This window comes from Micropterus salmoides, unplaced genomic scaffold (genome assembly GCF_014851395.1).
Source record: "Micropterus salmoides isolate LMB-PRFRI ecotype aquatic unplaced genomic scaffold, ASM1485139v1 Ms_hic_scaffold_22, whole genome shotgun sequence".
Lineage (NCBI taxonomy): Eukaryota > Metazoa > Chordata > Actinopteri > Centrarchiformes > Centrarchidae > Micropterus > Micropterus salmoides.
This window is the reverse complement of record NW_024041373.1, coordinates 19807428-19834505: the sequence shown is the minus strand read 5'-3', so window position 1 is coordinate 19834505 and position 27078 is coordinate 19807428. Positions and strand designations below refer to the sequence as shown.

General features: G+C 40.4%; 2 protein-coding genes across 3 annotated transcripts in view; both read left to right on the top strand.

Annotated features, from left to right (window-relative positions):
• chrm3a (cholinergic receptor, muscarinic 3a) overlaps positions 1-10899 on the top strand; it is an 82803-nt gene extending 71904 nt beyond the window's left edge. The window contains exon 3 of one of the 2 annotated variants that reach the window (XM_038737791.1): positions 6714-10899. In XM_038737791.1, coding sequence (XP_038593719.1) covers positions 6733-8691 — 1959 coding nt within the window. In that variant the 5' untranslated portion in view covers positions 6714-6732 and the 3' untranslated portion in view covers positions 8692-10899. Of the gene's footprint in view, positions 1-6646 lie in introns of both variants that reach the window. The other variant, XM_038737792.1, reaches the window with a different exon arrangement.
• A 1429-nt stretch (positions 10900-12328) lies between these two features.
• LOC119917428 (formin-2) overlaps positions 12329-27078 on the top strand; it is a 40520-nt gene continuing 25770 nt past the window's right edge. Inside the window, exons 1-6 of the mRNA XM_038737750.1 lie at positions 12329-12699; positions 13454-15644; positions 19006-19169; positions 22779-22931; positions 24038-24897; positions 25438-25579. Coding sequence (XP_038593678.1) covers positions 13490-15644; positions 19006-19169; positions 22779-22931; positions 24038-24897; positions 25438-25579 — 3474 coding nt within the window. The 5' untranslated portion in view covers positions 12329-12699; positions 13454-13489. The remainder of the gene's footprint in view (positions 12700-13453; positions 15645-19005; positions 19170-22778; positions 22932-24037; positions 24898-25437; positions 25580-27078) is intronic.

The following is a 27078-nucleotide window of genomic DNA, read 5'->3' as shown; positions in this document are numbered from 1 at the left end:
CATGTAATCAAGGAGACAGGGTCATGCTGCACAGGCTTTTGTCACTTTACTCAGAAGAAGGTAGGGTTTAGTTTTTTGTTTCCTAGACTACATGTCACACCACACTTCCTTCAGGAAGGTTTTAAATGATATAAAGGGCACGCTTTATATAATTAGTCATTTGAAGTGATAATGATTTATAAATGTTTCAGATGATGAAGTGAAGAGGAGTCTACATTGGTTGTTTGTATATGGTTGCATAAAACCCTTTACTTTAGTATCACTTCTTGAGCAGCTGTTGTGTAAGAAATACTACAGAAGAGCAATTCAGTTTGTTTATCTGTTACAGTGCACCCAAGCAAACTAACATTGTTTTAATAAAGACAAACAACTGATTACTTGAATTTCAAAACTAACGCATTATGTTTTTCATTACAACATTAAGGTAATTTTAGTACTCTAATGTATTCATTTTTATTGTGTTACCCCCAACACTGCCTCTGACAAGTGACAGTGTTTCTTTCTTCACTGAAATCTTGTCAGAGGTTGAACTGGTGGCAGAGATGCACAGATCGAAAGCACTTAAAGTAAGCTGAATTGCTTCTAACTGTTTGTACCTTTGGGCAAGTAGAGCTGCAGCAGCTTCTCCTCCAACTGCTTTTGAAGTTGATGGATCATGGTCTTCCTCCACTGTCAGACACCTCCCTCATTTTGATGCCATCATTCTTGTTACCTTAGTGCCTTGAGCAATGACATGTCCGGCAACTCATTTTTTGCTTTGTCATATTTGTCACTGAGCAGACCATGATGGTGGACATCCTTCGTGAGCTATGTCAACAAATCTGCAGGTTTCACAGGCTTTGTTAGTAGGAGGTGCTTTAAAGGTTTCACATAATAATAACACGCTCACTTAAGATTTGCCTGACAGAAAATCTGTGAACTTTAAGAGTGGACACTAGCAAGTCCATCACTTGCCAAGTAGGCACTAAATGCTTGTTCTTGTCAGCAGTGAGAACCTGACAGATGGCCTTGTGTTGTTTCACAACCCTTGCCACCGTCTTCTGGCAGCAGCCCCATTATCACCAGCTTGTGATGGATTTAGCTCATCCTGTGCAACTACAAAGTCCCTCTTTCTTTTTTGAAGGACAAGGCCAACACTACTTCATTACATACTAACTCTTTACACCCTTTCTCTGATGAAATTAAAATAATGATAAGGATCACTATAATTTAAAATTACATTTGATATATGTAGTTTATCCGTTTATCTTTGTATCTAGGTTCAATTAAATAACAAAAAAAAGATAATTCATTATCATTGACAACAGCATTATCAACCATTATATGCAGGTTTATCAGTGTCTGCTACCACTGCCTGTATTATATTAAGGTTTTGAGATCAGGCTTTGACTTAACACTTTACACCAAACACTATTGTACACTATTGTATTGTACACTATAATATAGATGTTGTAGATTAGAATAACGTAGATTTACACAGTTCTTCTAATATAAATGACTGGTTCAGAGCAACACTTCCCCTGTATGGATATTTGAAGACATATATGAGTCTACAAAATACATTGTCAGAGTGACTCTGATGTTTCACTAGAGCCACATGTCAGAGGTGGTGGGAAAAGAGCAACTGACTGCAGATGCTCCTCTACTGTCTTCCTGTGCTCTTTGTACAATGGGGGGATATATGATTCTTGAAGTGCTCATTCTTATTCTAACTGTGCTTAATAGCAGGATATCCATGCAGAAGAGAACAAATCCCAGTGTTATGTGGTTGCTATTTAGGCAACCAAAAGTCAGAGCCTTTTTTAGTGGTCCTTATACATGATGTATGTGCTATCCAGCTATGTCTATTGATCTACAGGTAAAGAATCCTGATCCTGATCAATATAATTAAATAGGTCATATTAAGTTTTCTGGCTTTCCCCCCGCTCCTTTATTGAATTATATAGCTTTTTTGTGCATGTAATAGGTTTACAAAGTGAAAAAGCCCAAAGTCCACCCCAAACGGAGTTACCATCTCCCACAGAAAACTCTGCTGTGAACTGCCTGAAAACAGCTCATTTGCAATCCAGCCCTTTCCTTTTGTTCTCTGTGACGTCACAGCAAAATATGTGTCATAATGCTTGCCTAGCGACTAGTCCGACACGCCCTCAGTAGCACCGGTGGAAAAACACACTGAGCTGCAGCACACAGTGACCGCCTAGTGCCCCTCCCTTCCCTTCCAAACACTAGATACCCTCCATGCAGTCACTTTCAACATTTGTAGTGTGACCCATCTTCTCTTCTATACATCCTGTTCTGGTAGACACTGTGTGCATGTCTCTTTGTTTATGTCTGGATCAAGGGAGAATTGGTCTCTACTTAGAATCAAATTGTATAAAGATATTAGTTTTTTGCTTCCCAAGTTATTAACTGTTATTGTATCACCTCCTTTTAGTAATTTAGGATGGCTAATATAAAATAGATTATAGATTCTTTATATGTACCCTTTAATCCACATGGCAGACCATACAGTGTTCGTATTATTCACCATACCTTAATTTAAATCTATTTTTAGTAAATGCCACTGCGGTTGTAACTTCTGGTATCTGTTGGTGTAGTATTTGAAAATGTAAGATAAAACTTCTGGGTCAGAGTTATTCTACTCCAGGTTTTGCTTATCAGCACTACTTTGCCAAACAGACAGCGATCGATAACTCCACAGAGCAGTTGGTGTTGAGGCACTATTTACCAGATCACATTTCACCCTGAAACAAGCACTCTCACCACCTTTTATCACTCAGTATGACCTGGATTAGGCATTGTATATATTTGATTGTTATCCCGTATTGTAACACCACATCATCCAGCTTTAAGGAGACAGCAGAGGCTTTACTGCAATGCTTTCTAAATGAGGTTAAATCAAAGGCATTTTTGGTTTTAATACATGGATAGTGTATAGTACGGTTATAAGTCCTGACTCTCTCGTACACTTGCTGTCTGTTCTCTTGCCACAAGGCAGCAATCTACATACTGTATGACAATGTTGCACTGCCCAGTTGATGATGGTAATCACAAAGCCATTGCTTGCATCTGCTGGGTTGACTAAATATGTATGCATTCAGTCTGTAGTTGCTCTCTTGGAATTGCCAGTGCCTGACAACTGTTTTGTTAGTCCAGTCCAATTGTTTATTCATTTCTCTCAGCCTGTCTGTATGGAGTGTTTTTTGTTTTGAGTTTATGCTTGAGTCTCGTTCTGCCTTGTTTGGCACTAGCCTTTTTTGTGTCCAAGGGGCTTATGCCAAAGCTGTTTACAATAATGCCTTATTATAGTAAACTGCCTCCAGATGTCTCTCTGGACTTGGCTTCAGCACAAAAGTACACATTACATAAGGTGCTACTTGCAATGGGACACTAAATTGTAAAGTTTCAGACAAGGCAGTGTGAAAAAAAGCATGTTGACAATATTCTCTTTTCTTTTAAAACATAGAAATTGATTAAACGTTCTTGACTGTATACCTAAAAAAAGAAAAATAGCATCGCTTTAACTGTGGCACTCAAGGGGAAGTCAAAGTGACCAAAATTCTAATTATAGCAGCTTTGGCCTTTATTAAAAAGTTCTTGTCCACATGATTCATTCTTGCTGGACATCATCTGCCCATATCACTGCTCTGCTAGATTAAGTGCTGAAAATAGAAATCTGAAATGGCCGCGTACTAGCCACCCAATCATTTAGATGGATCCTTGGATCCAACTTGCATTGCGCTGTCCAACCCTGCTGGAACAAATGCCTCAAAATGTCAGGGAACATGAGTATTGATCTCTGTGTACCTGTAACCATCACACCTACGTGCCTGGGAGTCAAATTTAAGATATAGGGCTTAACATTGGCTTGGAGTGAGAGATAGACACTATAATGGCTTCACTGTAATAGCAGCTGGTTGTCAAAGGTCTAGGTAGGCCACCCATGTTGGAATAGGATGTTGTCATCTGCCGCATACAGTTTTCATCTGAAAAGGCTTGATCAATTAAATGTTAGGGGAAAACAAACCACTCTCCCTCTGTTGTGCAGCCAGTTTCTGCTCCCAGGGGACTACAAATGTAAATGTATTGTAATTAACCATTGCAATACACGGCAGCAGCGAGATTTAACATTTTACATGTCATAGTATGAGTCAATGTTGTGCATGAAAATAGAGTAAACATGATTAAACTGTAAATATGCATAGACATATACACTAGACAAGCGTAATTTTCTCCGGTGTAACTTAAATGATTGTCTTATTGTTTTGGTAGTGTGCTGTAGTCTGTAAATCCTTGCATCTGAGAAACTTCTTGACCCCCACCTATGCCTATACTAAATTATCCTGTTACCCAGAAGGTACAGGGAGTCTGACATTTGGTCTTTTCCCACAGGATCCAGTCTTTCCTCCCCTGTTTTGTAAGCCTCCGATGACTTTATTCCCCAGGCAGGACAGCACTTCACTGTGATGTTGTTTGTCCCATTTTCATTATTTCTATTTGTTTTTCTTTATTTTTTTCCATCCTCTGTGTTTACAGCGAATCAAAGTAGCAGATTAAAGGCTGATTTCCCCACTGTTAAACCCCTTATCTTCACATAGACACATTTTGCTCTTGTAAGCCAATTAAAAGATGTTTAACACTCATTAGCAACATATTGCTGTCTCACATACTCAGTAGAATTAGCTTTCTGAAAAGTTAAAAGCATGCTTTGTTTTCTTAAATCGCTTATAAGTTTGCTCTCATAAATGTTGCATTTCTTTACATTTGTTCTGGCATTGTTGTTTTAGACTTAATTTGGATTTGTCTTTTGAGTTCATCTACATCTGGTTTTGTTTTTAACATACTGTACTTCGATACAGTTCTAGGTTGAATGATTTTGTCATATACAGTATGTGGGTGCATGCGTGTACTGTGTGTTTCTATGCAGATGTATGTGACTGTGAGTGCTCATGTAACATAAACAGAATATTTGGTAAATGTGAGAGCATAATCTCCCAGTCTATGTGCACTGATGCAGTGACAAATGTCCACAGTGGGGACAACAGGGAGCCTCCTGATAATAGTAGCAGCAGTGTGCACTCAGTGTCACAAACGGGTATGAGTCGCTCTTGGCTACTGGGGTTCTTTAACAGCTCTGTGGGACGTCTTAAATTCTTTCAAGGCTGAGGTGTAGCACTCAGCCTGTAAGATGAAATAGTGTGTGTGCGATTGTGGTTTTATATGGAACTGCTATGGTGACATACATGTGTATTGAATCTAGTGAATTTAATACCCAGGTCCACATAATTAATAATAATCTGCATAATACTCAAATAAAAAATGCAGAATGAGATTTGTCAGTTTTATACAACTAACAAAAGTTTCTACTTTCCTCACTTTACTATATTTGTTGTCAAGCATCTCTTTTTTGTTTTCAACACAAACATACATATACATGCACATCTGAATGCAAAACACCACGATAATTATAAATGATTGCATAGCAAGACTTGGACAGAACATGCTGCTTTACAAAATTGCAGTTCCTCATCTGATTATCCAATTATCAAGAACTGCTTTGACAAAAACAGCAGGATCTTCTGTTTATTGTTTGTGTTTCCATCGTGAAGAGATCCCCAATCAAACAACAAACAGCACTTCATTCTCTCCATGATCATGCTGCTTTTAGCTCTTACAGGGCTGTTTCCTCTCTGTTTTACCATTAGGTTTTGTCTCAGCGAAGCTCTCTGCACAGAATCTATCTTCAACCTTGTTTTTCTTAGAGCACTCCTATTACACTAATCTGATGACAAATGAACCAGCACCAGGAATTTGCGTCATCAAACTGACACCAAAAACCTCTGTATTCAGATAGGAAGAAATAATAGAATACCTTCCAAGGTCTTAGAGGACTTCCTCAATTTATTTATCTCCTCTTTGAACTCCATTCCTGGTGCTTTCTGCAAGCCCATCCTTAGGATGACAACGGTGTCAGTAACTTCTTTCAGTCTTTGACTTGGTATGAACAGGTACCTGCTGTTTTCTGTCATGTTCATATTTTATTTTAAAAAATCAACAGAGTCTGAGCAGTTTAATTACAAACCATATCACTACAAAATGGTTTGACTGACATACTTCCAGACAGACATACACCAGAGCTGACACCAGACACCAGAGCTACATTTTAAATAAAGATTGATCTGACAGAAGAAAACCACACCTGTCCAAAGCCTAATGTTATGCAAAGGCTCAATCCCAATTCAGTCATATTCAGAGACTAGGCAGCCATGTGGGAAAATACATTACCTGCTTAGAAGTGAAATGTCATTACAATTTTCTTGGTGTCATAAGAAACAGGTGAAAGTGTTGGCTGTCTTGCCTTGTTGATTCTGATGTCAAGTTGTAATTTAATATATGGCTTGCAATGCATTTATAGTGTGCATACAGATCATTTACAAATGAAATTATGAGTGATTGTTTAACAGGAAAGACAAATTAGACCCAAATACATTGGCCTTTTCAGACACCCAGCTTGGTACAATAGATTTTTAGTGCCACCTACTGGATATGAATGGGAATGTCAACTACTCACGTGTCCTTTCTCCATTTCATTCTCTGTCACTCTATCCTTTCCCCCCTTTCGACTTGTTACTCCTTTTGTGCCAAGTCCCTCTTCCTTCGCTCTCTCTGTCCCTTCCTACCTCCCCTTTCTGTCTTTTTGTCTCTCTCTTTAGAATATGCCAGGACATAACAATGAGCTCAAACAGCACAGACCCTGGTCTCTTCCTGACTGCCAACACCTCACCTCCAGCAGCCGGAGCCTACCCACAATCCAATGCTCTCCACCAAGGAGGAACTGGAGGAGCACCTTGGTTGGTTTTTCATGTGAATAACCTGGATGATAATTCCTCTTCCACCAGCAAACTCTTAAACCTCACCTCAGAATCACAAAATGGGAACAGAACGGCGGCCCTTGATCCCTTTGGTGGCCACCCTGTGTGGCAGGTTGTTCTCATTGTCTTGTTGACAGGCATGCTGTCACTGGTCACCATCATCGGCAACATCCTGGTTGTGGTATCCTTCAAGGTTAATCGCCAGCTAAAGACGGTCAATAACTACTTCTTGCTGAGCTTAGCTGTGGCTGACCTCATCATAGGGGTCATCTCCATGAACCTCTACACAGCTTATATTGTGATGGGCTACTGGGCCATGGGCAACTGGGCATGCGACCTGTGGCTGGCTATAGACTATGTAGCCAGCAATGCATCAGTTATGAACCTGCTGGTCATCAGCTTTGATCGCTACTTTTCAATCACCAGGCCTTTGACCTACCGGGCCAAACGTACCACAAAGCGAGCTGGGATCATGATTGGCCTAGCTTGGTTTGTTTCTCTTGTTCTGTGGGCCCCAGCCATTCTACTATGGCAGTATTTTGAGGGTCAAAGGACAGTGCCCTCAGATGAATGCTACATTCAGTTCCTCTCACAGCCCACTATAACATTCTGTACAGCTATTGCAGCTTTCTACCTGCCTGTGACAATAATGAGTATTCTCTACTGGCTCATTTACAAGGAGACCCAGAACCGTTCAAAAGAGTTAGCTGGATTGCAGGGTTCTGGGGGTCGTGGTGGGATAGGAGGAAGAAGTGGAAATGGTGCAGGAGAGACAGCCCGTTTTGTCCATCAGACAGGAAGTTCTAGAAGTTGCAGCAGCTACGAGCTGACCAGGTTGTCCCAGAGAAAGAGCAGATGTCAGGAGCTGGTTGGCCGCTTCCGCTGCTGGCCTGGGGTTCGTTCTTGGAGACCTGGTAGTACCCGGCAGGCGGAGGGTGATCCAGACCAGAGCAGCAGCGACAGCTGGAACAACAATGATGCTGCGATCTCATTGGACCACTCTGGCTCTTCAGAGGATGAGGACTGTGGGAGCAGAGAGATGATATCCCAGAGTCATGCTATTTTCTCCATTGTTCTCAGCCTGCCTGGTATAAAGGCTGCTGTCAACTCCCAACTCACCTCATGTGAAGATCTGGATGCAGCCTCAGAGGAGGATCCCCTCAGGGGAGCAGAATATAACCGGGACAGCCTCTCAACAGTCACCACCAACACCACTGCCGCCACTACTCCCGATGGAGCAATCAATTCAGAAAATAGCTACCACCAACGCTTCTGCTCACGCAAGATTCAATCAGTGCCTACCATCCAGGCTATCTCTAACCAAGGCTCTCTGTATGGTCCACCAACAACTACTACCACTGCCACCAACAGTACTACCACCAGCACCACCACTAAATCCCCCTCTGTCCCAATGTCCTTCAAAGAGGCAGCTCTGGCAAAGCGTTTTGCATCCAGAGCTCGTACCCAGATCACCAAGAGGAAGCGCATGTCCTTAGTGAAGGAGAAGAAGGCAGCTCAAACTCTCAGTGCCATCCTCTTTGCTTTCATTATCACATGGACACCTTACAATATCATGGTGCTGATCAATGCCTTCTGTAAGGTTTGCATCCCGGAGACCCTGTGGGCAGTTGGATACTGGCTGTGCTATGTCAACAGCACAGTGAACCCCATGTGCTATGCACTGTGCAACAAGACTTTCCGCACAACCTTTAAGATGATACTGTTGTGCCGATGGGACCAGAAAAAAAGGAGGAAGCAGCAGTTCCAGCAGAGGCAGTCAGTGGTCTTCCACAGGAGGATTCCCAGGGAGTCCATGTAAAGGACAGGAAGTTTGGTTGGTTGATAAAAAGGAATCAAAAGATTCAACACAGGACTAGGAAAATGAAGAAGCATCCATGTAGTTGTTTCTGTGGAGTTTCTTTGCTCAGAGATCCTTAATGTGTTTCTCTGCTGGCATGTCAAGCACAGCAATCCTATGTGGTGGTCTTGAGGTATGTGTTTGTGTCAGTGCATCCATTTAGCAAAGCTGTGTGTTATGCATGAAGGGCTGTATGAGGTGAGGTCCTGGGATGAAAGCTTTTCCTCTACTACAGCTGAAAGAAAATGAACTGAGCAGAAAATAATAGAAAAGGGCTTTAAATGCATAGCAGGTGAATTATTGAAGTGCAATTGACACAAGGGAAAAGGATATCTTTGTCACAGGGTTGGGGATTCATATTTGTTATAATTTCTCTCTGTGGGTAGATAGATCTGTAACGTGCAGAGTGGTTTTGCATTTCAAACAAAACTATGTATCTGTAATACATCACTGAAAGTCAAGACAAAAACTATTTTGTGTTCACAGGCTTCTGCATTGTACTGATTTGACCTACCATCCTCTTGACTGGCAAGTGTTTTTATCAGAACTTCTGTACATTGCCTTTTTACATGGATATAGCTTTCCTGTGTCTGATGGAATATAAAAAGTTCTTAAATTGTGTCCTTACTTTCAGTCAACACAGATCTGTTATTTTTGTGATATTCATCTTTGGTTTTCTAGATATTCCTGAGATTTTGAGCCAGTCTGAAAAATGATTCTTCTGATGAATTGAGTTGTGAATATTCTGTGTGGCACCACAGTCAGTGAACTGCTGTTGTGTTCAATGTGTTTGTTGTGGTTTTTATGGTGGAGACAATAAGTACATTGGTTGTGTTTTATGTACTTGCAGTTCTCTGTCAAGAGTAATGATTATATGGTGATAATATTCTGTTTGTGTCCATTTGGATATTTCTGACTTGATACACAATGACTGATTGCACACAAAGATGTCCATTTATAAAGATGTGTGTTTTGATTTTACACTATCTTTTAAATTTCTACTAAATGATATATCTAATAAGGCCTCATCTTTGATATAGTAGAGCAGTGGCAGCCTCTAGTGGCCAGAGGAAGACCTGTTGTCCAGGCTGTGTCCCTGTCAGTCCAACCCCTACAGCGCAGTTTCAAAATATAATTCTGCCAATATGAAGACATAAAATGGCCACAGTCGTTGAAGGTACAATATTTGAACTTTCGGTCATAAGATGTTTTTTTTTAGTTGTGAAGTTCATGAAGACCTTTAGCAATTGATTGATTGATTTGGTCTACAGTACATCAGGGTTTTCTATACAGAAAGTGGGCACACACCACATACCAACAAAAGTCATCATAAAGATGCAAACCAAGGCAAGAATTTATTTAAATTTTTTATTTGTAATGCACATTATGTTATTTGTATCTTCTTATCTTATCTTATCTTGGTTTTTACATTGTTGCTGCACCCAAATCTTGAATTAGGGATGCAGCAATCCGACTTTTTCAGTCCCGACACCAATACCTGGGCTTTGGGTATCAGCTGATCCCGAGTACCGATCCGATACCATTGTAAAATTAATAAGCTGTATTCCTCACTGTGAGGAAGACACTAAGAATCATTCTTTTATGTGCAAGGCAACATCAGGCTTGATCAAGTGTGAAATACCTATAAACTGCTGACCCCTCCACACTATGTTCTCCCAGCAAAATGTTGAGCTCTACAGACGCACTGCTGATGCATTACGTAGTACCCCTGTAATTGAATTAAATAGATCAGCCCCATAGATTGCCTCCCTTTGTCACGGATACCCACTCCAGCTATTTGAATCAGTATCGGGTCGATATCCAATATCAGTATCGGATTGGTGCATCCCTACCTTGATTATTGAAGGCAAAAGATATACTGTATTATGATGACAGCTGGCATACTGAAGAATGAATTGATTGGATTATGTTGGATGCAAACGAGATGTTAAACAATATCTCACATAGTGGATATCATTGGATGTTTTATCTGCTTTCAACACAATGTGCTCCATTGTCATAATACATTCTTCATCAAAATAGGAGATTTTTGTACTTAGATATTGGGAATGTAGAATACCAAAATGGTAAACACAAACATTTTGTTACATTTCAAGTATGTCAATCATACTCATATTTTAAGTCAATAAAAAACCTTTTTGACAGAAATGATTTGTTTTCTTGTGTCGCAAGTCATGATTGTGTTTTAATCTCTTTCTACCTTTATTTATTTAGCCAGGGTGGGTTCACTGAGTATCAGTGCTTTTTCATTAATGCCTTGTCTCACACTGACACTATTACACACATGCACATCTAAGACCTCTTTTATACTGCAGCCCCTGAACACCCCAGCAGGTTGGTGCCTTATTCAAGAGCACTTCAGCGGTGGGTAATGGGGTTAAGTGTTTTTAAAAAAAAATTATATTTTGCAAATTTGGTATGTTATCTGATGTTGGCATTTTGCCATCAGTGCTAAAGTGTATTGTCTCATAAAACAATAATACACAATACAATGCATAGTGAACTCTCTGCATGCTCCAAGTATTAGTAGCATCAGGCAGTTACGGTGCAAGTTCTAAGCCTCAGTCAAGGGCACTGACAGGAGAAGTAACCCAACATACATGTTTTTAATTGTGGGGGAAACCAGAGCAAAGAAACACATTTTCATGGGGAGAACATGCAAACTCCACACAGTTAAAGCCTTACTTAAGAATTATCAGAAAACTTAATGTATCAAAATTTAACATATTCATTCCGCAGAAAAACTTTTTTACCATTATAAATGATGTTCTGGGCTTAATATTACTGTTGCATTAATGTGTATGTTACATTTTATTGTTCTAGTTGTTTAAGTTTGTGCTAATTCGAAATACTTTATATACAGTTAATCTACAGCAATGCATACCCTTCTTTAAGATCATAATATGTTTGTAGCGCTGCTGTCCCATGTTTTCAGTTTTAAAATTTGTAAAACATTTGCTTCTGAGATGTAGCTGCAATACCTCAAATTTGTAATTAAGTACAGTACTAGAGTAAATGAACTTTCCTTACATTCCACCACTGCTTGTAAAAACCACCAAATTTGGATTTTTTGCTTTTTCAATCCAAATAATTTCATCATCATAGATAATCATAGACTAGACTCGTAGACACTAGTCGTGGCCATTTCATTTTTACGAGAAAACACCAGCCTCTTTAAAAAGTATGACCTTGTTATCTTTGCAGGACCCTTGGTCATTATACAGCTGTAGAATTAATAACCTGCCACTAAAATGTTGTCTAGAGAGTATTGCATGATATGATAGGAGTCATTTTTTTCTGTAAATTATAAAAAAAATCTCTCGAATCTTTATGAGGGTGATAGATTCAGGGGTCTACCTGCCCTTTCACAGTTAAATGTATTAACTCCTTTATATTTACTATAACCTTTTCCCCCCTATGACTATAACCTGTATTTTTTTAAATGAGCAATTAGGGTCACTGAGATGTCTGGTAAACGCTTATGTTGGAAGGACACAGCTGAAACTCCTTTCTTGATTGGAGGGATGGGCTTAAAAATGGTACCAGGGTGCACTAAACCAAAAGAAGAAAGCCCTGATTGACTTGGTGTTCTGTGTGCAGGCGGAAGCAGAAGCTTCTGTGTGCTCTGTTAAATATGGTTCCTGCATCACTGTCTGACACTTCCATAGCATTAGCATTGATTGTCTAATTTTAAACTGAATAAACACAAGCGTGATCTTTGACTGTTGCACAGTTCTGCATGTTCCCATGATGAGGCTTGATGAAGTTAGTGAGGGGAGTCTCAGACAGTGCTAATGGGAGATGGCCAAGGAGACCAGGCATGTGACAAGGAAAATACCAACTTCATGTGACCCATGGCTAAGGAGCGGCTCATAGGCGAAGACAAACACCCATTTGTGTTTTTTTCTTCAGTCAGTGCTGATCCACTGAGGAAGATCCACCAGTCAGGCAAGTACAATGTCGTTTATAATATAAGTTTAAAGCTTTATCCACAGTTTCTGCATAATTTCATATATAGTTAAATCTGACTACAAATACTACAAATCTGACTCATGTTGCGAAGTGATTAAATAATATATGTTGGTTTAACCAAGAACAGACCACCATTTTCTGAAGTGCTCAAGAAGAAGAAACTTTTATCAGTTATTCACTTTAATGAACGTGTGAGCTGGCAATATCTGGTGGATGGATGGATGGATGGATTATATCTTCATTTCAAAAAAAGTGTATGCCGTTTATTTATTTATGTGTAATTGTTTTCAGCCACATAATTTGCTTTATAACTTTTAACCACTTAAGTAAGAATTCGTCAACTTTATCTGTACCACACCCATAGGGAATAATCAGTCCTTGATGCAGGCCCACATGCATATGCAATTAAATAAATATCCACTATTAGCTCTAAGAGATGTTTGTAAAAACATGTCTTCCATAATAATACTGTACTGTGTTTTTAACTGTAGACATAATATGTATCACCTGAGAACTTTTTATCGGTAAATGGCAGTTTCAGCAATTTTTCCTCAAGAAAGGAATCAAAATGAATTATGATCCCTGTATACAAAAAAAGAGAGACTTCTTATGTCAGCTTGCCCTTATATTCAACTTTTACCTCATGACTCCACTAAGAAAATGTTAATAAATATAAAATGAATAAATGTGATTTTAACTTCTTCTTGTCCTTTTATTCCAACCGGTCTAGATTGTCTTCCCCCTGGGTGAAGCCACAGTGGTCAGGATGCAGTCTATTAAGACAGTGGAGACTCAAGTGCCCTTTCTGAAAGAGAGTTTCTTTACTACCACTTTCAAAGGCAGGAGGAAGAGCAGTGTTTCCAATATCCTCCGCAAACAACAGCACTCACTCCTTAATCAACAATGTCAACAACAACAGTGCATTTTAGAGCACCAGCTGCAGCATCCTAAGCTATTTCTTTTCCCGTCGGTCGAAAATGGAGAAGGGCAACGCACACCAGAGCATCAGCGCCTTGCTCGCTCGAACAGCAGCCCGTTATGCAAGACAGCTGAGCGTGCAGGAGCAGATGGGGATAGAAAGGAGGGGCAAAAGGAGAGGAAGGATCAGAGAGTCAGAGAGGCTGTGCAGGAAAGTGGGGGGGAGCGAGTAGTGAGTGGTAGTGAGCCCGCGGCTGTCAGTGCTAGTCTCCTCCTCCTTTCATCATCAGCATCAGCGGCACTGGGGAAGGCAGCATCATTCTCCCAGCTGCCTTTAACTGTAGTGGGCAGACAGCAGGGATTAGGCGGCTCTGAAAACACTCCAACCAACAGAGGACAAGCATCAGTAGCAGCCCATGAGGAAGCCCTGCTTTCCCAGCCTCGACCCCAACAGCATGGCCTGTTAGCCAAGGGTGTCCGCCTGCTCAGGAACATGGGGAACCAGGAAACCAAGCAGAAGAAAGGAGGAGGAAGTGGTGGAGCAGCAGGGGACGTCTCCGGTAATGGTGATGCTGGTGAGAGGGAAGTAGACAAAAAATCTAAAAAGTCCCACAATAAGATAAGTAAAGGAGGAGAACATACTGGTAGGAAGAAATCAAAGTCAGAGTCGAAGGGTTCTGTGTTTTCTGGTATGAAGATCAGGAAGAGTTTATCAAAGGCCAAAGGGTTGTCTAAGGATGACTTGTTGGAAGATGGGAGTTCAGCGAACTTTGACAAAGCAGGGCTTAAGCCTGGTGCAGAGTCGAGCCTGTCAGCTGATGAGATGGGCATGCTATCAGATGCTGAGGGGAACCTAAGCCGTTTGACCACAGACAGTCACCAATCTATGTTTGACGAGATTGGCCGGAAGACAAGCTCTGGGTCGGATGCTGACCTTTACAGTTTTCACTCAGCAGCAGCTGAAAATGAAGACCTGCTCTCTGACATCCAACAGACCATAAGAGACCAATGTATGGCAAGTGAAAAAGACCCAGAAAAGGAAATATCTCACCAGCTATTTAATTTGGATATGGAAGTTTTCTTTCCCCCAGATCGTAGCGAATGCATATCTCAAGAATTAAGCGAAGAGAATAAGGAACTACAGAAAGAAAGCGGAGTCATACCCATATCAAGAAATTCATCTGGTCCAGGGTCCCTGAGTGGGAGTGGTCCATCATATTCAGGCCCAGATAGCAGTGGCAGCCTTTTCCCAAAGACTAACAGCACATATAGCTTCCCTGACACTACAGCCACCACCACCTCGTATGAGAGTGCTGAGGAGCCCCAGGATGACCTGGAGAGCCCGGTTCAGCAGCATCAGGATAATCTGACTGCACAGAGCACATGTGTGCCGTGTGTCCGCTTGGATCCTGTGGTGGCAGGGGCGGGGCCGATGGGGCCTCAGAAAAGTGTGAGCAGCATGGATCTGTCTATGGAGAGGGAGGGTGAAGAGGAAACCGGGAGACGGGACTTCCTGTCCCTGAAAAGGAGGAAGAGTAGTTTGTCTATTAGCCTGCTGGTAACAGACGGTGCACCTGTTTCTCAGCCTAGACGGACCTCCTCCAACTCCCCCTCCACTGTTAAACTCTACCCTCCAGTCCACCCCTCCTATGTTAAGACCACCACCAGGCAGCTCACCTCTCCAGTTAGCTCCCCCATTACCAGCCCCCATGTGCCCAGGAAAACAGATGCCATGGATACTTCAGTGGAATCCAGTGGGGCCAAGGGATTTAGGAGGCACAAGCAGAGGTCCTGCTCCATTGCTGGGCCCATCGGTGTGTCTGTGGACTGGTCCACAGAGCTAGATGAACTAAGAAGAAGACAGGGTGGCTGGGCCAAATTCCCAGAGCAGGAGAAACCAGAAAAGAGTCACACAGGTGGGATTTACTGGACACTGGGCTCCAGGAGAGCACATGGCCGGCAGACCTCCACTACTGCAGTACCCTACCTGGATGTCTTCTCTGGTGAGTCACAAATAACACAAGTAACTGAACTGTTGCCACACATAATGCTCAATCAGACAGATATGAAGTGAAGTTAATAATAAAACACAGATTAGACTTTTGGTATAGACTTCCCCTCTGATTAATGGATGATTATCGAAAATAATCCCATAATCCATTAGCAACATAACCCAACATCTTGGCCATCATTGCACTGATTCTGAATGGCATTGTGATGCCAGTAGTAGTGGCTGGATGTTGAAATCAACTTGAACATCAGATGTAACTAATTTTCATATATAAAGACCACAGTGATTAGTGATGGCTTCCTATTTTGGTAAGAGGGAATGAAAATAAGCCATAAGATCAAACCATCCCGTCAATAATATTGACGGGATGGTTTGATCAGGGATGGAGTAGCAGGTTTAAAACCATTTAGATGATATATAGATATGGGAAAATATGAATGGACAGGAACCGAGGTCTGTAATGAATAAAGAAGTAGAGAAGAAAGAATTTAGAAGGAAATAGTCTTTCTGACTGAAAACATCTGGCAGGTGTACTTCACAGCCCAACAATATGTAAAAAAACAACAACAACAACCCTGCATTTAAATACTGTTAGCTAAAGCCCCACATTATATGTATTATGCATAACTATTTGCATTAATTCACATATAGATCAGACATGAAGAATAAGGCTGGTTATATATCATTTACTTATTGTCAACAAATCCCATAAAATATACCAACACCAGCAGTTTAGTCCCTCTCTCAATACTTTCTGACTTCCCCGCCTATCTGTCAAACTCCATTTGTTCCAACATAAATTAAAAACAAAACAAAAGAAACACTACTTATTTCCCGAAAACATCTGGGCACTGTGGCTTTCAGCAAATGTTACTCAGCAGTAAACTGTGCATTTGTTGCTGACTATTTTCACCTGTGGATTTTGTAAAAATAAAAAACCTATTCCCACATTGGTAATGAAGGAACATGTCACCCAGTGCAAAGGTGTGATTCATTATTGTTTATGTATTGTTTTTTTGACAACATTTGGCACATAGAAATAAATCTACATCAGGCTTAATTACTGTTAGTTAATATAAGCCATACTTGTTAGGATCAATACATTATTGGTTATGGTCGTTTCATAGGATTTGGCAGTGAGAGAAATGTAGAATATCACCAGACTTACCCTTTTAATGTAGTAGAGAATAGTCATTCCTTTTATTGACTTCTCAACAACTTTTTTTCTGACTAAGCAATGTATTCAAGGAAAACAAAGAGTTCTTCTCTTAAAATATTTAGTAGTAAGTTAGTACGTCTTTTATGACTATTGTTGCTGGGAATCCCCAAAAAGGCCGGATGTGACTCCTATTTGTTTGGCTTCAAGTCCCATCCTCATTTGAGATTAGGTTATTATGTTATGGTATTGTGAAATGATTATAGTAATTGCCTAGTGATTAAATTCTAATGACTTACAAATGATCATATTATACTAATGATCACAGTAGGAATACTAAAGATGATTTAAAAGTACAATAGCTCATGGAAGCCATGACGAAACAGTGGGGGTTCTTTATTGAGGAGTGTCTTCAGAACAAATGACTCCTGTAATAAAACAATGCCCCTTTCTGTTGTGGTGCCTTTCAAGAGCTCAGCTGCTCTCCACTGTCTGCGCCTGTGCTCATAAATCAGAGGACCGAATGACAACACTGCCACCCACCCAAGGCGATGCCATTCTCTGATTCCAGACAAAACACACACATATACACATAGTGCACACTTGTGGATGCTAAACCCAAGTGACAGTTTATCTGCATGACAAGAATAAATCATGATGCGAGATCCATTCGAATTTCATCAGGTGAATTTACTATAGCCAAATAATAGAGCGTCGTTTGGCCTATCTGGCATTTTATAATTGTAGAACACATTGCACTGTTTTTCTTCACAAAGACTCTCAGCAATGCATGTGACATCCATCAGTTCAGCACATCTTCTAGGTCATATCCAGCCTTTGGGAGGGAGTGGGAAGACAGAGAGGATAGAGGGAAAATTAGAAGAAAAGCTGATTAACTGTAACTGTCCAACAAATGAGAACACATTTTCTGATATGCTGAACTCAAATGGATTTAAATGCTTGAACCTGAACTGATTTGACTCTGGATTTGAATTCATTAGTGTTTGTCAAACACAACACTCCACAGTACTTAAATTAATGTCCACAAGGAAGTCACAAGGCCCAACCCACTGAATAATCCACAGACCATATTACTAATGTAGAAGACTGTTTTTGTTTATTCTTGTTCTCGTTTATCATAACTTCAAATCAGTTTTCTGCAGTTGCCACAGCTCTGCTGGGTTGTGAAATTGACACTGTTGCTCAATGTATGTGTGGAGACTAGTAGAAAGATTGGTAGCGTCTCAATTACGTTTGAGGTTTCATTTCCTTTTCTTTTTATAAAATCCAAATGTTTTCTTTATATTGATTGATTCTCTGTTTTATTACCTTTCAATTTAATACTGTAACAACTTAAAATGTACAGACCTATATTGCATGACTTCCATAAGTTGTGACACCTTGCGTCACAATGTGTTTTCTTCTAGTCACATAGTCAAAATTTTTTCCACCTCCTAGTGATTATTTCTCCTCCTGCCATCATCAAGAAACAGGATTCTTCCTCATCTGGGATCCAAATCTGTTCAGATATTTTGAAATTATGACAAATTTCTGTAATGTTTTTCACAGCTCAAACTCACTTTTCTTTCACACTCTAGTTCCATGACAAAAGACTTCTTCATTTGCCTGATTACCAAGACAGAGACAATCTACTGTGTTTTTTAATGTATTGTATATCCAAATGTAGAATTAACAAGCCCTAAAATCACACAACATAGTTAAGTCATGTGCTTTTTTTCTCTTTCCAAACACCCAAACCCCACTTTTTAATCATGTTAAGTTTATCCACCATTGTTTTAAAACTACTTCAAAATAATAGTTTAAAATCTGAGAGCGATATTAGATGTACTGGTAACTTGTGTCTTGAATGTCATTTAGCATTTATTAAATTCTTTGCACGGCACAATTAACACCATCTCTCTTGTCACCCACATGTAAATGGTGTGAATAACGTTTGCATGTGTAGGTGTTTAATTATCACATCTCAAACTGAAACTGAGAAATCTCTTTTCAACTCTTTGACCAGAATAACACAAGTTCTCTTCTTGGCTCACCTAGTTATGCTAACTAAAAATAAGTAATATGACTCCGTATTCAGGATTTATTTACCTGAATATCCTTCTCCAGCATAGATATTGGAGCTCTGTATGCTCCAAGCCAGTTTCATTCTTGCACTTCACATCTCTTCTGTTCTCAGGTCGTGCTCTGCTGGACTGGCTGTGCGTGGATCATGGGGATGAGTCTACAGAAGAGGAGGCGAAAGAATTGTGTCACCGAATGTTGGTCCAGAGTCTGTTGCAACCCTTCAGTGACAGCACCGCAGAGCTTTATGGTGACAGCACTCCCTCGGCTGTCTTTAATGTAAGAGCTCTGTCTTTATTGTCATCACGCTTGTTTTAAAATAACGATGACACCAGCTGCCTTCCATCAGCTCTGCCCAAAGCTTAACTGACTTTGCTGAGGTTTTTGTTCATCATACAGTAAAACTAGATTAGTGGGTATGTGACCTTCTCAAACAGCATTGATTTTTTACACAACCCAAGGTATCCATTTTGTGTTAAAAATATAAAGGTCAAAATTTCACACCTTGACAGGCAATAACTGCAGCATCACAGCTCCAATTTCAATTAAACCTCAGTTGTAATGCATCTTGTTCGTGAATCTCCCAAGGGCTGGAGGATGAAGTGAATAACATTTGTCACATTACCTTTTCATATCAATGTATTGCCTGAAGAAAGTATAACAAGGGCTGGTATGCAAAAAAGAGCACATAAGATGGAATACTCAAATAACGTAGCACAAAGCTGTTTATTTACAGTATATAGAGTCACAGCAAAGCTTATCCAATCTGTGTTTCTATATTTAACGCTGCATTGCTGTGATTCAGCCCAGACACATTTCATTATCTGAAGAGCAGTGTGGCATGTAGACAGGATGACCATGTGAAAGTTGATTTCATGAATCTTTAATTCTCCATTCCAGTAATGCTTTGCTCAGACCTAATCTCATGTGCATCACATTCCCCTGCACAGCCACTGTCAAAACCCATTTCCGTCAAGTTCCCCTTGTAGCTATAACTTCATGCTGGTATACTGTAGGTTTGAGTTAAGGATATATTAGTTTAAAATTAATATTGCCATATATTTATTAGAACTACTCTACCTTCACTGAGTGTGTATGTTTTAATCCATTTCACATAATCTACGTGTGGATGCATATTCCAGCTTCGCATGTGTCTTTATGTCTCAGAAGTAAAGAGAATGAAATTAATTATCTTTTTATTCATTGTGAGACGTTGATATGAGCATAATTATCTCTTTTTATCAGTATTGTTATTTTACCCACACTAGCAGTTTGGCTCCACAGCTGGCATGTCGATCAACTCACCACTATTTGATGAATTACCATGAAATTTTCCACAGACATTCATTGTGCCCAGAGGATTAATCTTGATGACTTTTGTGATTTCCCCTGGCACCACCAATTGGGTGTTTTCACTTATCCAGTAAAATATCTCAACAATTACGAAATGGACTGACACAAATGTTTGTACAGACATTCAAGGTCCCCAGACATTTACCCTACTGACTTCCACTATCTTTTCCTCTAGCGCCATCATCAAGTCAACATTTCTTTATCCAGTACTTTGACTTATGACCAAATGCCAGCAAACAATGATTAGCGTTTGTCTCTTACTGCACAATGCACCTCCCCCACGGATGTTCATGAATATACATACACTGTATATGCTTACATAAAGGTACAGTATGCATACCTAAACACAAACAACTACACACACACAAAGACAAAAGTGAGGTTAGTCACCAGAGCATGCATGCTCTAAAGTTATGTTCATATAAAGGCAAATCTCTCAAACACAATCATATCCTACTCTGTTTTGTGTAGTGTGCAGTCACAATATGCCACAAATGCAGAGCACTTTCTTTTTATGTACAAATCCGCCACATGTGTACTCATATATATATAAAAAGGACACCCCGAGACACCCATACACGTACAGGCATTTCCTCGCATGGCTGGATTAATAGCAGTTCCTCTGACACTCACTCAGTCACACACACAAGTGCACACACATCTGTGCTTGCGTAGACCATCTGCTGACCATGTTATGTAACAACTCCACGTGCCCAGGGCTCAGGCTGCTCTTCCCCAGCAAAAAGCTCACCATGTCAGGATTGTACTCCGGGCCTCTCTTTATGTATTTATTTATTTATTTATTCTATGTGTCCCCACTCTGCCTCCTTCAGTCTAGGGCTTGGCCTGTAGTCCTGTATTATTCAGCTTGACCAAGAACAACCTTTGCTGTTGCCATTGAGAATACAGATCTCATTGTTATTGTTAACAGCTCTTACAGCTAATCCCCTTTTTGAAATAAATCATAATATCTCTGCAACATTTTCACTTTAATAACCCCTTTAATATCTCAAACATTTATATTATTTTTCCTTTTACAGTTAAATTCCATCTTGAAATGAATCACTTACTCCTCCTGTCTTCTCTTCCTCCATCTTCCTAACCTTTTTATTTTCATCATTATCTCTCATCTCCTATTTGTCCTCTACTTTGCTACCTAAATATGGCATTGTATCAGATTTCATTGCTGTATTTTGCTGGAGTGAACAGATATATGAATGGTTTGTTTCTTGTTCTGCATACTGCCTGAAATTAAATACACCATTAGCTTTATTCAGTCTAAAAATGGGGTTTGGGGAGGATGAGTATCTAAGAGCTCTGTATAAATCAAGTGTCTTCCCTTCTATACTTGCCAAAACATTGCTGAGTGGATAAGTACTAATGAGGGTCATGGGCGTGTGTGTGTGTGTGTGTGTGTGTGTGTGTGTGTGTTTTTCTGGCTCTCACACATCAACTCTTCACACAAATTAAGTGCACATTTATATGGTCTAAATGTTTAATGATTTGCTTTACACTGTAGTGTATTCACTGCATGGCATAAAGCTCTTTATGCCTGTTACTTGGGAAATAATTACTTGAAAATGGAAAGCTCCCAAGAAAAACAAGGAAAGATCAAATTTTTTTGGAATAACTTGATTACTGTGACTTTTGCAAAAGGTACAGCAAGCCCTGTTAGATTTGACACACATTCTCAGTCTGTTGTAGTGTATTATCTATAGTCTTGTGCACTAATTCTCAGATTATTATAGCTGCTTGTTCCAGGTGATTAATAAGGTATCACCTATTTAAGAAATGTAACTTGTTTATTAAAAGAATTAAGCAGTTTTCACGGTGACCAGGGACCATATTGCAACAAACTGACTGAACAGGCAATTCCTTGGATTATTATTTGCCATGGAGACTGACAGATGCCTGACTAACTGCAGCTGTGATTGTGGAACAGTAGCTTTTTTGATACTTAACAGGAAGATGAAGAAAAACCAACGAAGCTCAGGGATTGCATATCAAGGCATCTTGAAAGCAATGTTGCATCCAAATGTCAGAGTGGTTATGAAGTGGACCATCTGAAGAGAGGAGTGGGGAGAAGGAATGCAGGAATAATTCTTACAATGTGTTCTTAGCCTCCCTTTTAATCTCTTACCACTGACGCTCAGCCTTTAATAAATGAGGTCCAACAGGACGCCCAGATCATTTAGTAATGTCAAGTGGAGAAATCATGTTTCAGGTTGGAAGTTTTGTTGAAAAAACAAATGCAGGCAGGACAGTTAACTTTGAAAGCCAGAAATCAAGCTCAGCCCATGTACCTTTTTTAACTTTCACAGTCTCAAGTTTTGAGTACTACACTGACTATGCACAACACTTGTTTACAGTATGAGCTAGCACTTGACTGTTTGCCTCATGGTACATCCCACCATGTGTTTACACTGTATGCCATATGCATTAGGTACCAGTCCTTGGTGGGAGCAAGTTGTTTTAAGCACAAACCTCTGGTCTTGTTTACAGTATATGCACGTTTGTTATCTAATCTCTGTGTAGGAGGAGCAGCTATACACCTGGGCATCTGTAGGCCTGCCGGTATCGTCTCACCTGTGGGAACTCTATGGGGGGCGAACCACAGGCAGAGAACAGAGCTTGAGACCCTCATTGCATCAATCACCAGCTAAGACACCAGGAGCTCTACACTCTCAGGTTGGTTGCATCCTCTCTTCATCTATAAATATTTTACAGTATGTCTGCACACTGAGAGAATTTTCCTTCTGTTAACCTATTATTATATTAATACAGTATATTAGATAATTAAATATTGTTTTTGGCCTTTTGTGTGTACCTCCTATTTGTATTTTTAACTAAAAGTATTTTACCAAAATAGAATGTTATATTTAATATTGTTATCCTTTTAAAACCATATCATGTATTGAATTATACATTCAGTTCAATTACATAAATATCTTTCTGCAAGACCCACTTGCTGACTGATACATTCATTGCATGCAGTACAACTATGGTGTTTTCTTGTATAAGAAGGCTGAGAATTACTTGATTTAGCCTAATATGAATAAAACGCCCAAAAATATTGCATCTTTTTCAGCACACACAGTTAAATAAAGGGTTGTACAGAACATGACCTGTGTGACCTGTTGAGGAAGACAGTAAACCTCACAAACTGCACTGGATAAGCTGCATCAGCCTCAACTGTAAATTGTTCTTTGTCCACCAGAGGTCAGACTTGCCTTGAAAGACTTGTTAGATTATCACAGTGAAACCTCCTGGAAGAGTTAATAAATTAGGAAGACTATACTGACATATATACATATACAACATCCTCCTTAAGATTCAACGATGTGACCACAACTGGGGAATGTGTACTAGCAGACACACACCCTCCCCATGTGAGGCCCAACGAGACTTACTGTCTCTGGGGTCAAATCTCTCTGTATCCCCTCATCCCGGTCTAACCAGTCTGGAGCCAGAGGTCTAGACATAATGGACTTTCTTGACCCTTCTTTAGCTCATAGCTCTGTCACCAGGCTCCATCAGTTGTGGGTGTTTTACTGTTTATAAAGTGTAATTTATTGAATGATAATGTCTTCAAGATTTAACAGTAAAACTTTTTTTCTGCTTTTCAACATTTCAACAGAGTAAATTGGCTTGTCTGACTGTTTTTAGAGAAGGTTTCATGTAAGGAAAGCACAACGCATAAACTCATGGGTTTTTATTGTCTGCATATATGAACCCTAATGTAGTTGCATGTTAAGTTAAAATCTTTTTTTTTATTTTTATTTGTTTGCTGACAGACAGATTCCAGCAGGTTGAAGTCAGGTCAGTCATCCTCAGAGGATGAAAGCTGTCTCATCCCTCAGTTGGAGAGGACCATCGATGACCTGCGGATTAAGATTGCTGTGTTGCAGGGCCAGCAGTCTTCCTTGGCAAAAGGAAGCTTGGATATTATGGGAGCTCTGGGAACTGCCCACCACAAGGCCTCACAGATAAGAGGAGGAAGATTGGGAAAGATGAGCCAGGAGGTGTCTGTCCAGACCTCGCCAGTGGAGGAGGGTTTTAAATTTGACGTGCCTTTCAATGGAGGATCAGGCAGCACGTCATCCTCTGTGTCATCCTCCATCCCCAAATCTACAGAGAGCTTTGTCTGCACGTGCCAGCAGAGGCGACAGGGCAGCGTCCGTCCAGCCCCCCTGCCCGTCCCTCCCCCTCCAATCTCTGGAGGTATGCCCCCGCCTCCACTATCACCACCTTTACCAGGGGGCATCGCTCCTTCTTCTCCCCCACCACCTCCCCCATCCTTGCCTGGGCTTCGACCTTGTCCACCACCTCCTCCCCCACCTCCTCCTCCACCACCGCCTCCCCCACCTCCTCCTCCACCACCAGGTTTTGGACCTCCGCCACCTCCTCCCCTACCTGGTTTTGGACATCCACCCCCTCCTCCTCCAGTGCCAGGTATGGGCCCTCCTCCACCACCGCCTCCCCCTGGAATGGGCCCCCCTCCTCCACCCCCACCCCCAGGCTTTGGGCCTCCACCACCACCAGGCTCCATGCCCTCCATGATGGCCCAGGAAGCTCCCCCTGCCAAGGCTGTTATAGAGCCCCCCAAGCCAATGAAACCACTCTACTGGACACGCATACAGCTGCATGCTAAAAAGTAAGGATATGCTGTATAAAGTGAAGATAGATATGGATCATTTGTGCAAAGGTATTCTCTGAACAGTAGAGAATTGAGAGGAAGCTTGTCCACTTAAGATAAAGATCAACCGCGTGCTGCGACGGCAATAGAGATGCTAACCTTGTGGAAAATAAAAGTGATGCAGTCCAGGCATTGTGGTCAGCAGTGATTTGACTTGAACCAGGTTTTCTTTCCTTAATAAGGCTTGGAAAATTGTAGTTGAACAAATGTCTACAAATAGACTACTTGATTTACTTGCAAGTGAGGAACATGATACTGAATTCTAAATTTGCTGGCTGATGGATCTGATAAGTGTACTTTTGGATTTTTACTCTGCAAAAGATGACAAATGCATACACATAAAACAGCAGAAGACACTTGAGAATTGTAAAAATGGCTATTTGTGGTGAAATAACAACATGAATTATACTACAAAAGTGGAATTTGGTAGACAATAAGTGGTAGATACAAGCTCGCCTACTTGCACTGTAAATAATTCCTCTTTTCTCCTGTCTTTAGACCCACTGACTCGCTGGTGTGGGAGAAAATTGAGGAACCAACTGTGGACTTCAAAGAATTTGTGGAACTATTCTCCAAAGGTGCCGTGAAGGAGAAGAAAAAACCAATTTCAGACACATTCAGCAAGTCCAAGGCCAAGCAGGTAAAGTATGTTATATGGTAGTATGTGTGCGTTAATTTCTGTTTGTCTATATATACAGTATACAACATCAAATTTGAATGAATGCAAATGCATGTATATTTGTGTGTGCACATATCCCCCTGGGTCACCATTTATGGCACTCTTCAGCGCTTTTCCCATCTTCACTCTCACTCCTCTGAAGACCCGTTCCTTTCCATTTCTTCGCTTTCTGAGTGACAGGAAGAACTGCTACAGCCAGACAGTTATTATGTGGTGTGAGCTCTGGCTCCCACCCGACTCCCCCATGACCATCCATTGGCACCGAGCCAATGTCTCGCGTGCGGTGAGGAAACCTCACGACGGTAATGACTGTTCAGAGAGAGCAAGAGAGAGGAGAGAAGGAAAAGGGGGAGAAGCCTGGGAGCTGTATTTCGTGATGTGGTTCCTCCCATTGTGCTTTCTGTATGACTTAGTTTAATAGCCAGACTGTTTGCCTCCCCAATGCCCTTTGTCACTCCATCAATCTGCAAGTCAAACATTTGATCTACGATTTAAAGTTGCTCTAGTCACGATTTTTATGTTAATGTACTATTTGCCCATATTATGTGTCTAAATCACAAATAATGTTGCACCAGGGAAAATCGTTTTATCCGTCTAATTTAGACCCAGTAGAATCAAGTAGAATCAAGAAATATAAAATATAAAACCTTCTCCAAAAAAGTTTCCAGCTGAATGAAAGTTTGACTTATGAATAATAGTTGAACTACTCTACCTTAACATAATAATAATAATAATAATAATAATAATATTTAGATCTAATTGAGTGTTTTCTGAAGCCACATTAGCTATTTCAAAATTTACAATGCTGCATTTACCCTTGACACATGGTCCACTCAGGGTGTTGGACAGTTGATCGACCTTTCATCACAATTTACTGTCCACCGGGACATTTCTTTAGCCTCAAGCTTTAATATTTTCTGCTATTGGGGCACAACTGTGGATCCTTTTTAATCTTCAATCATTTTATGGTATTTTATAAGCTAGGGAATTTTATGTAAAATCTGGATCTCCAAAGTATCTAGTAGTACTAGTAGTAAATGTATAAATAAATGTAGTGGATTGAAACATACAATATTTTCTTGACAAACAGTTGAATAAAAGAATACAGTAACAGAAAATGGAAATACTTAAGTACCTCAAAAGTTTACTTGAGTACAGTGCTTGAGTAAAAGTATCACAAATTGTATATCTGAGACCTGGAGATCCCCAGCCTCTGTGTATTCCGTTTTAATCTGTTCATGGGTTCTCTGTTTTTATGAGGAATATGCACGTACCAGGAAGTGACATGGTCACAGCGGTAGCAAAGTTATGTATAGGAAAGGAGAGAAAAAAACTCACCTTGCAGCTTTGATCCAATAGAACACAAAAGTCAATAGCGATGGGAAAAGGCAGATAAGCTAAGTGAGTTTGCATTTCACAAGAAAATCACACTTTCATACAGGAATTGCTTTTCAAACACA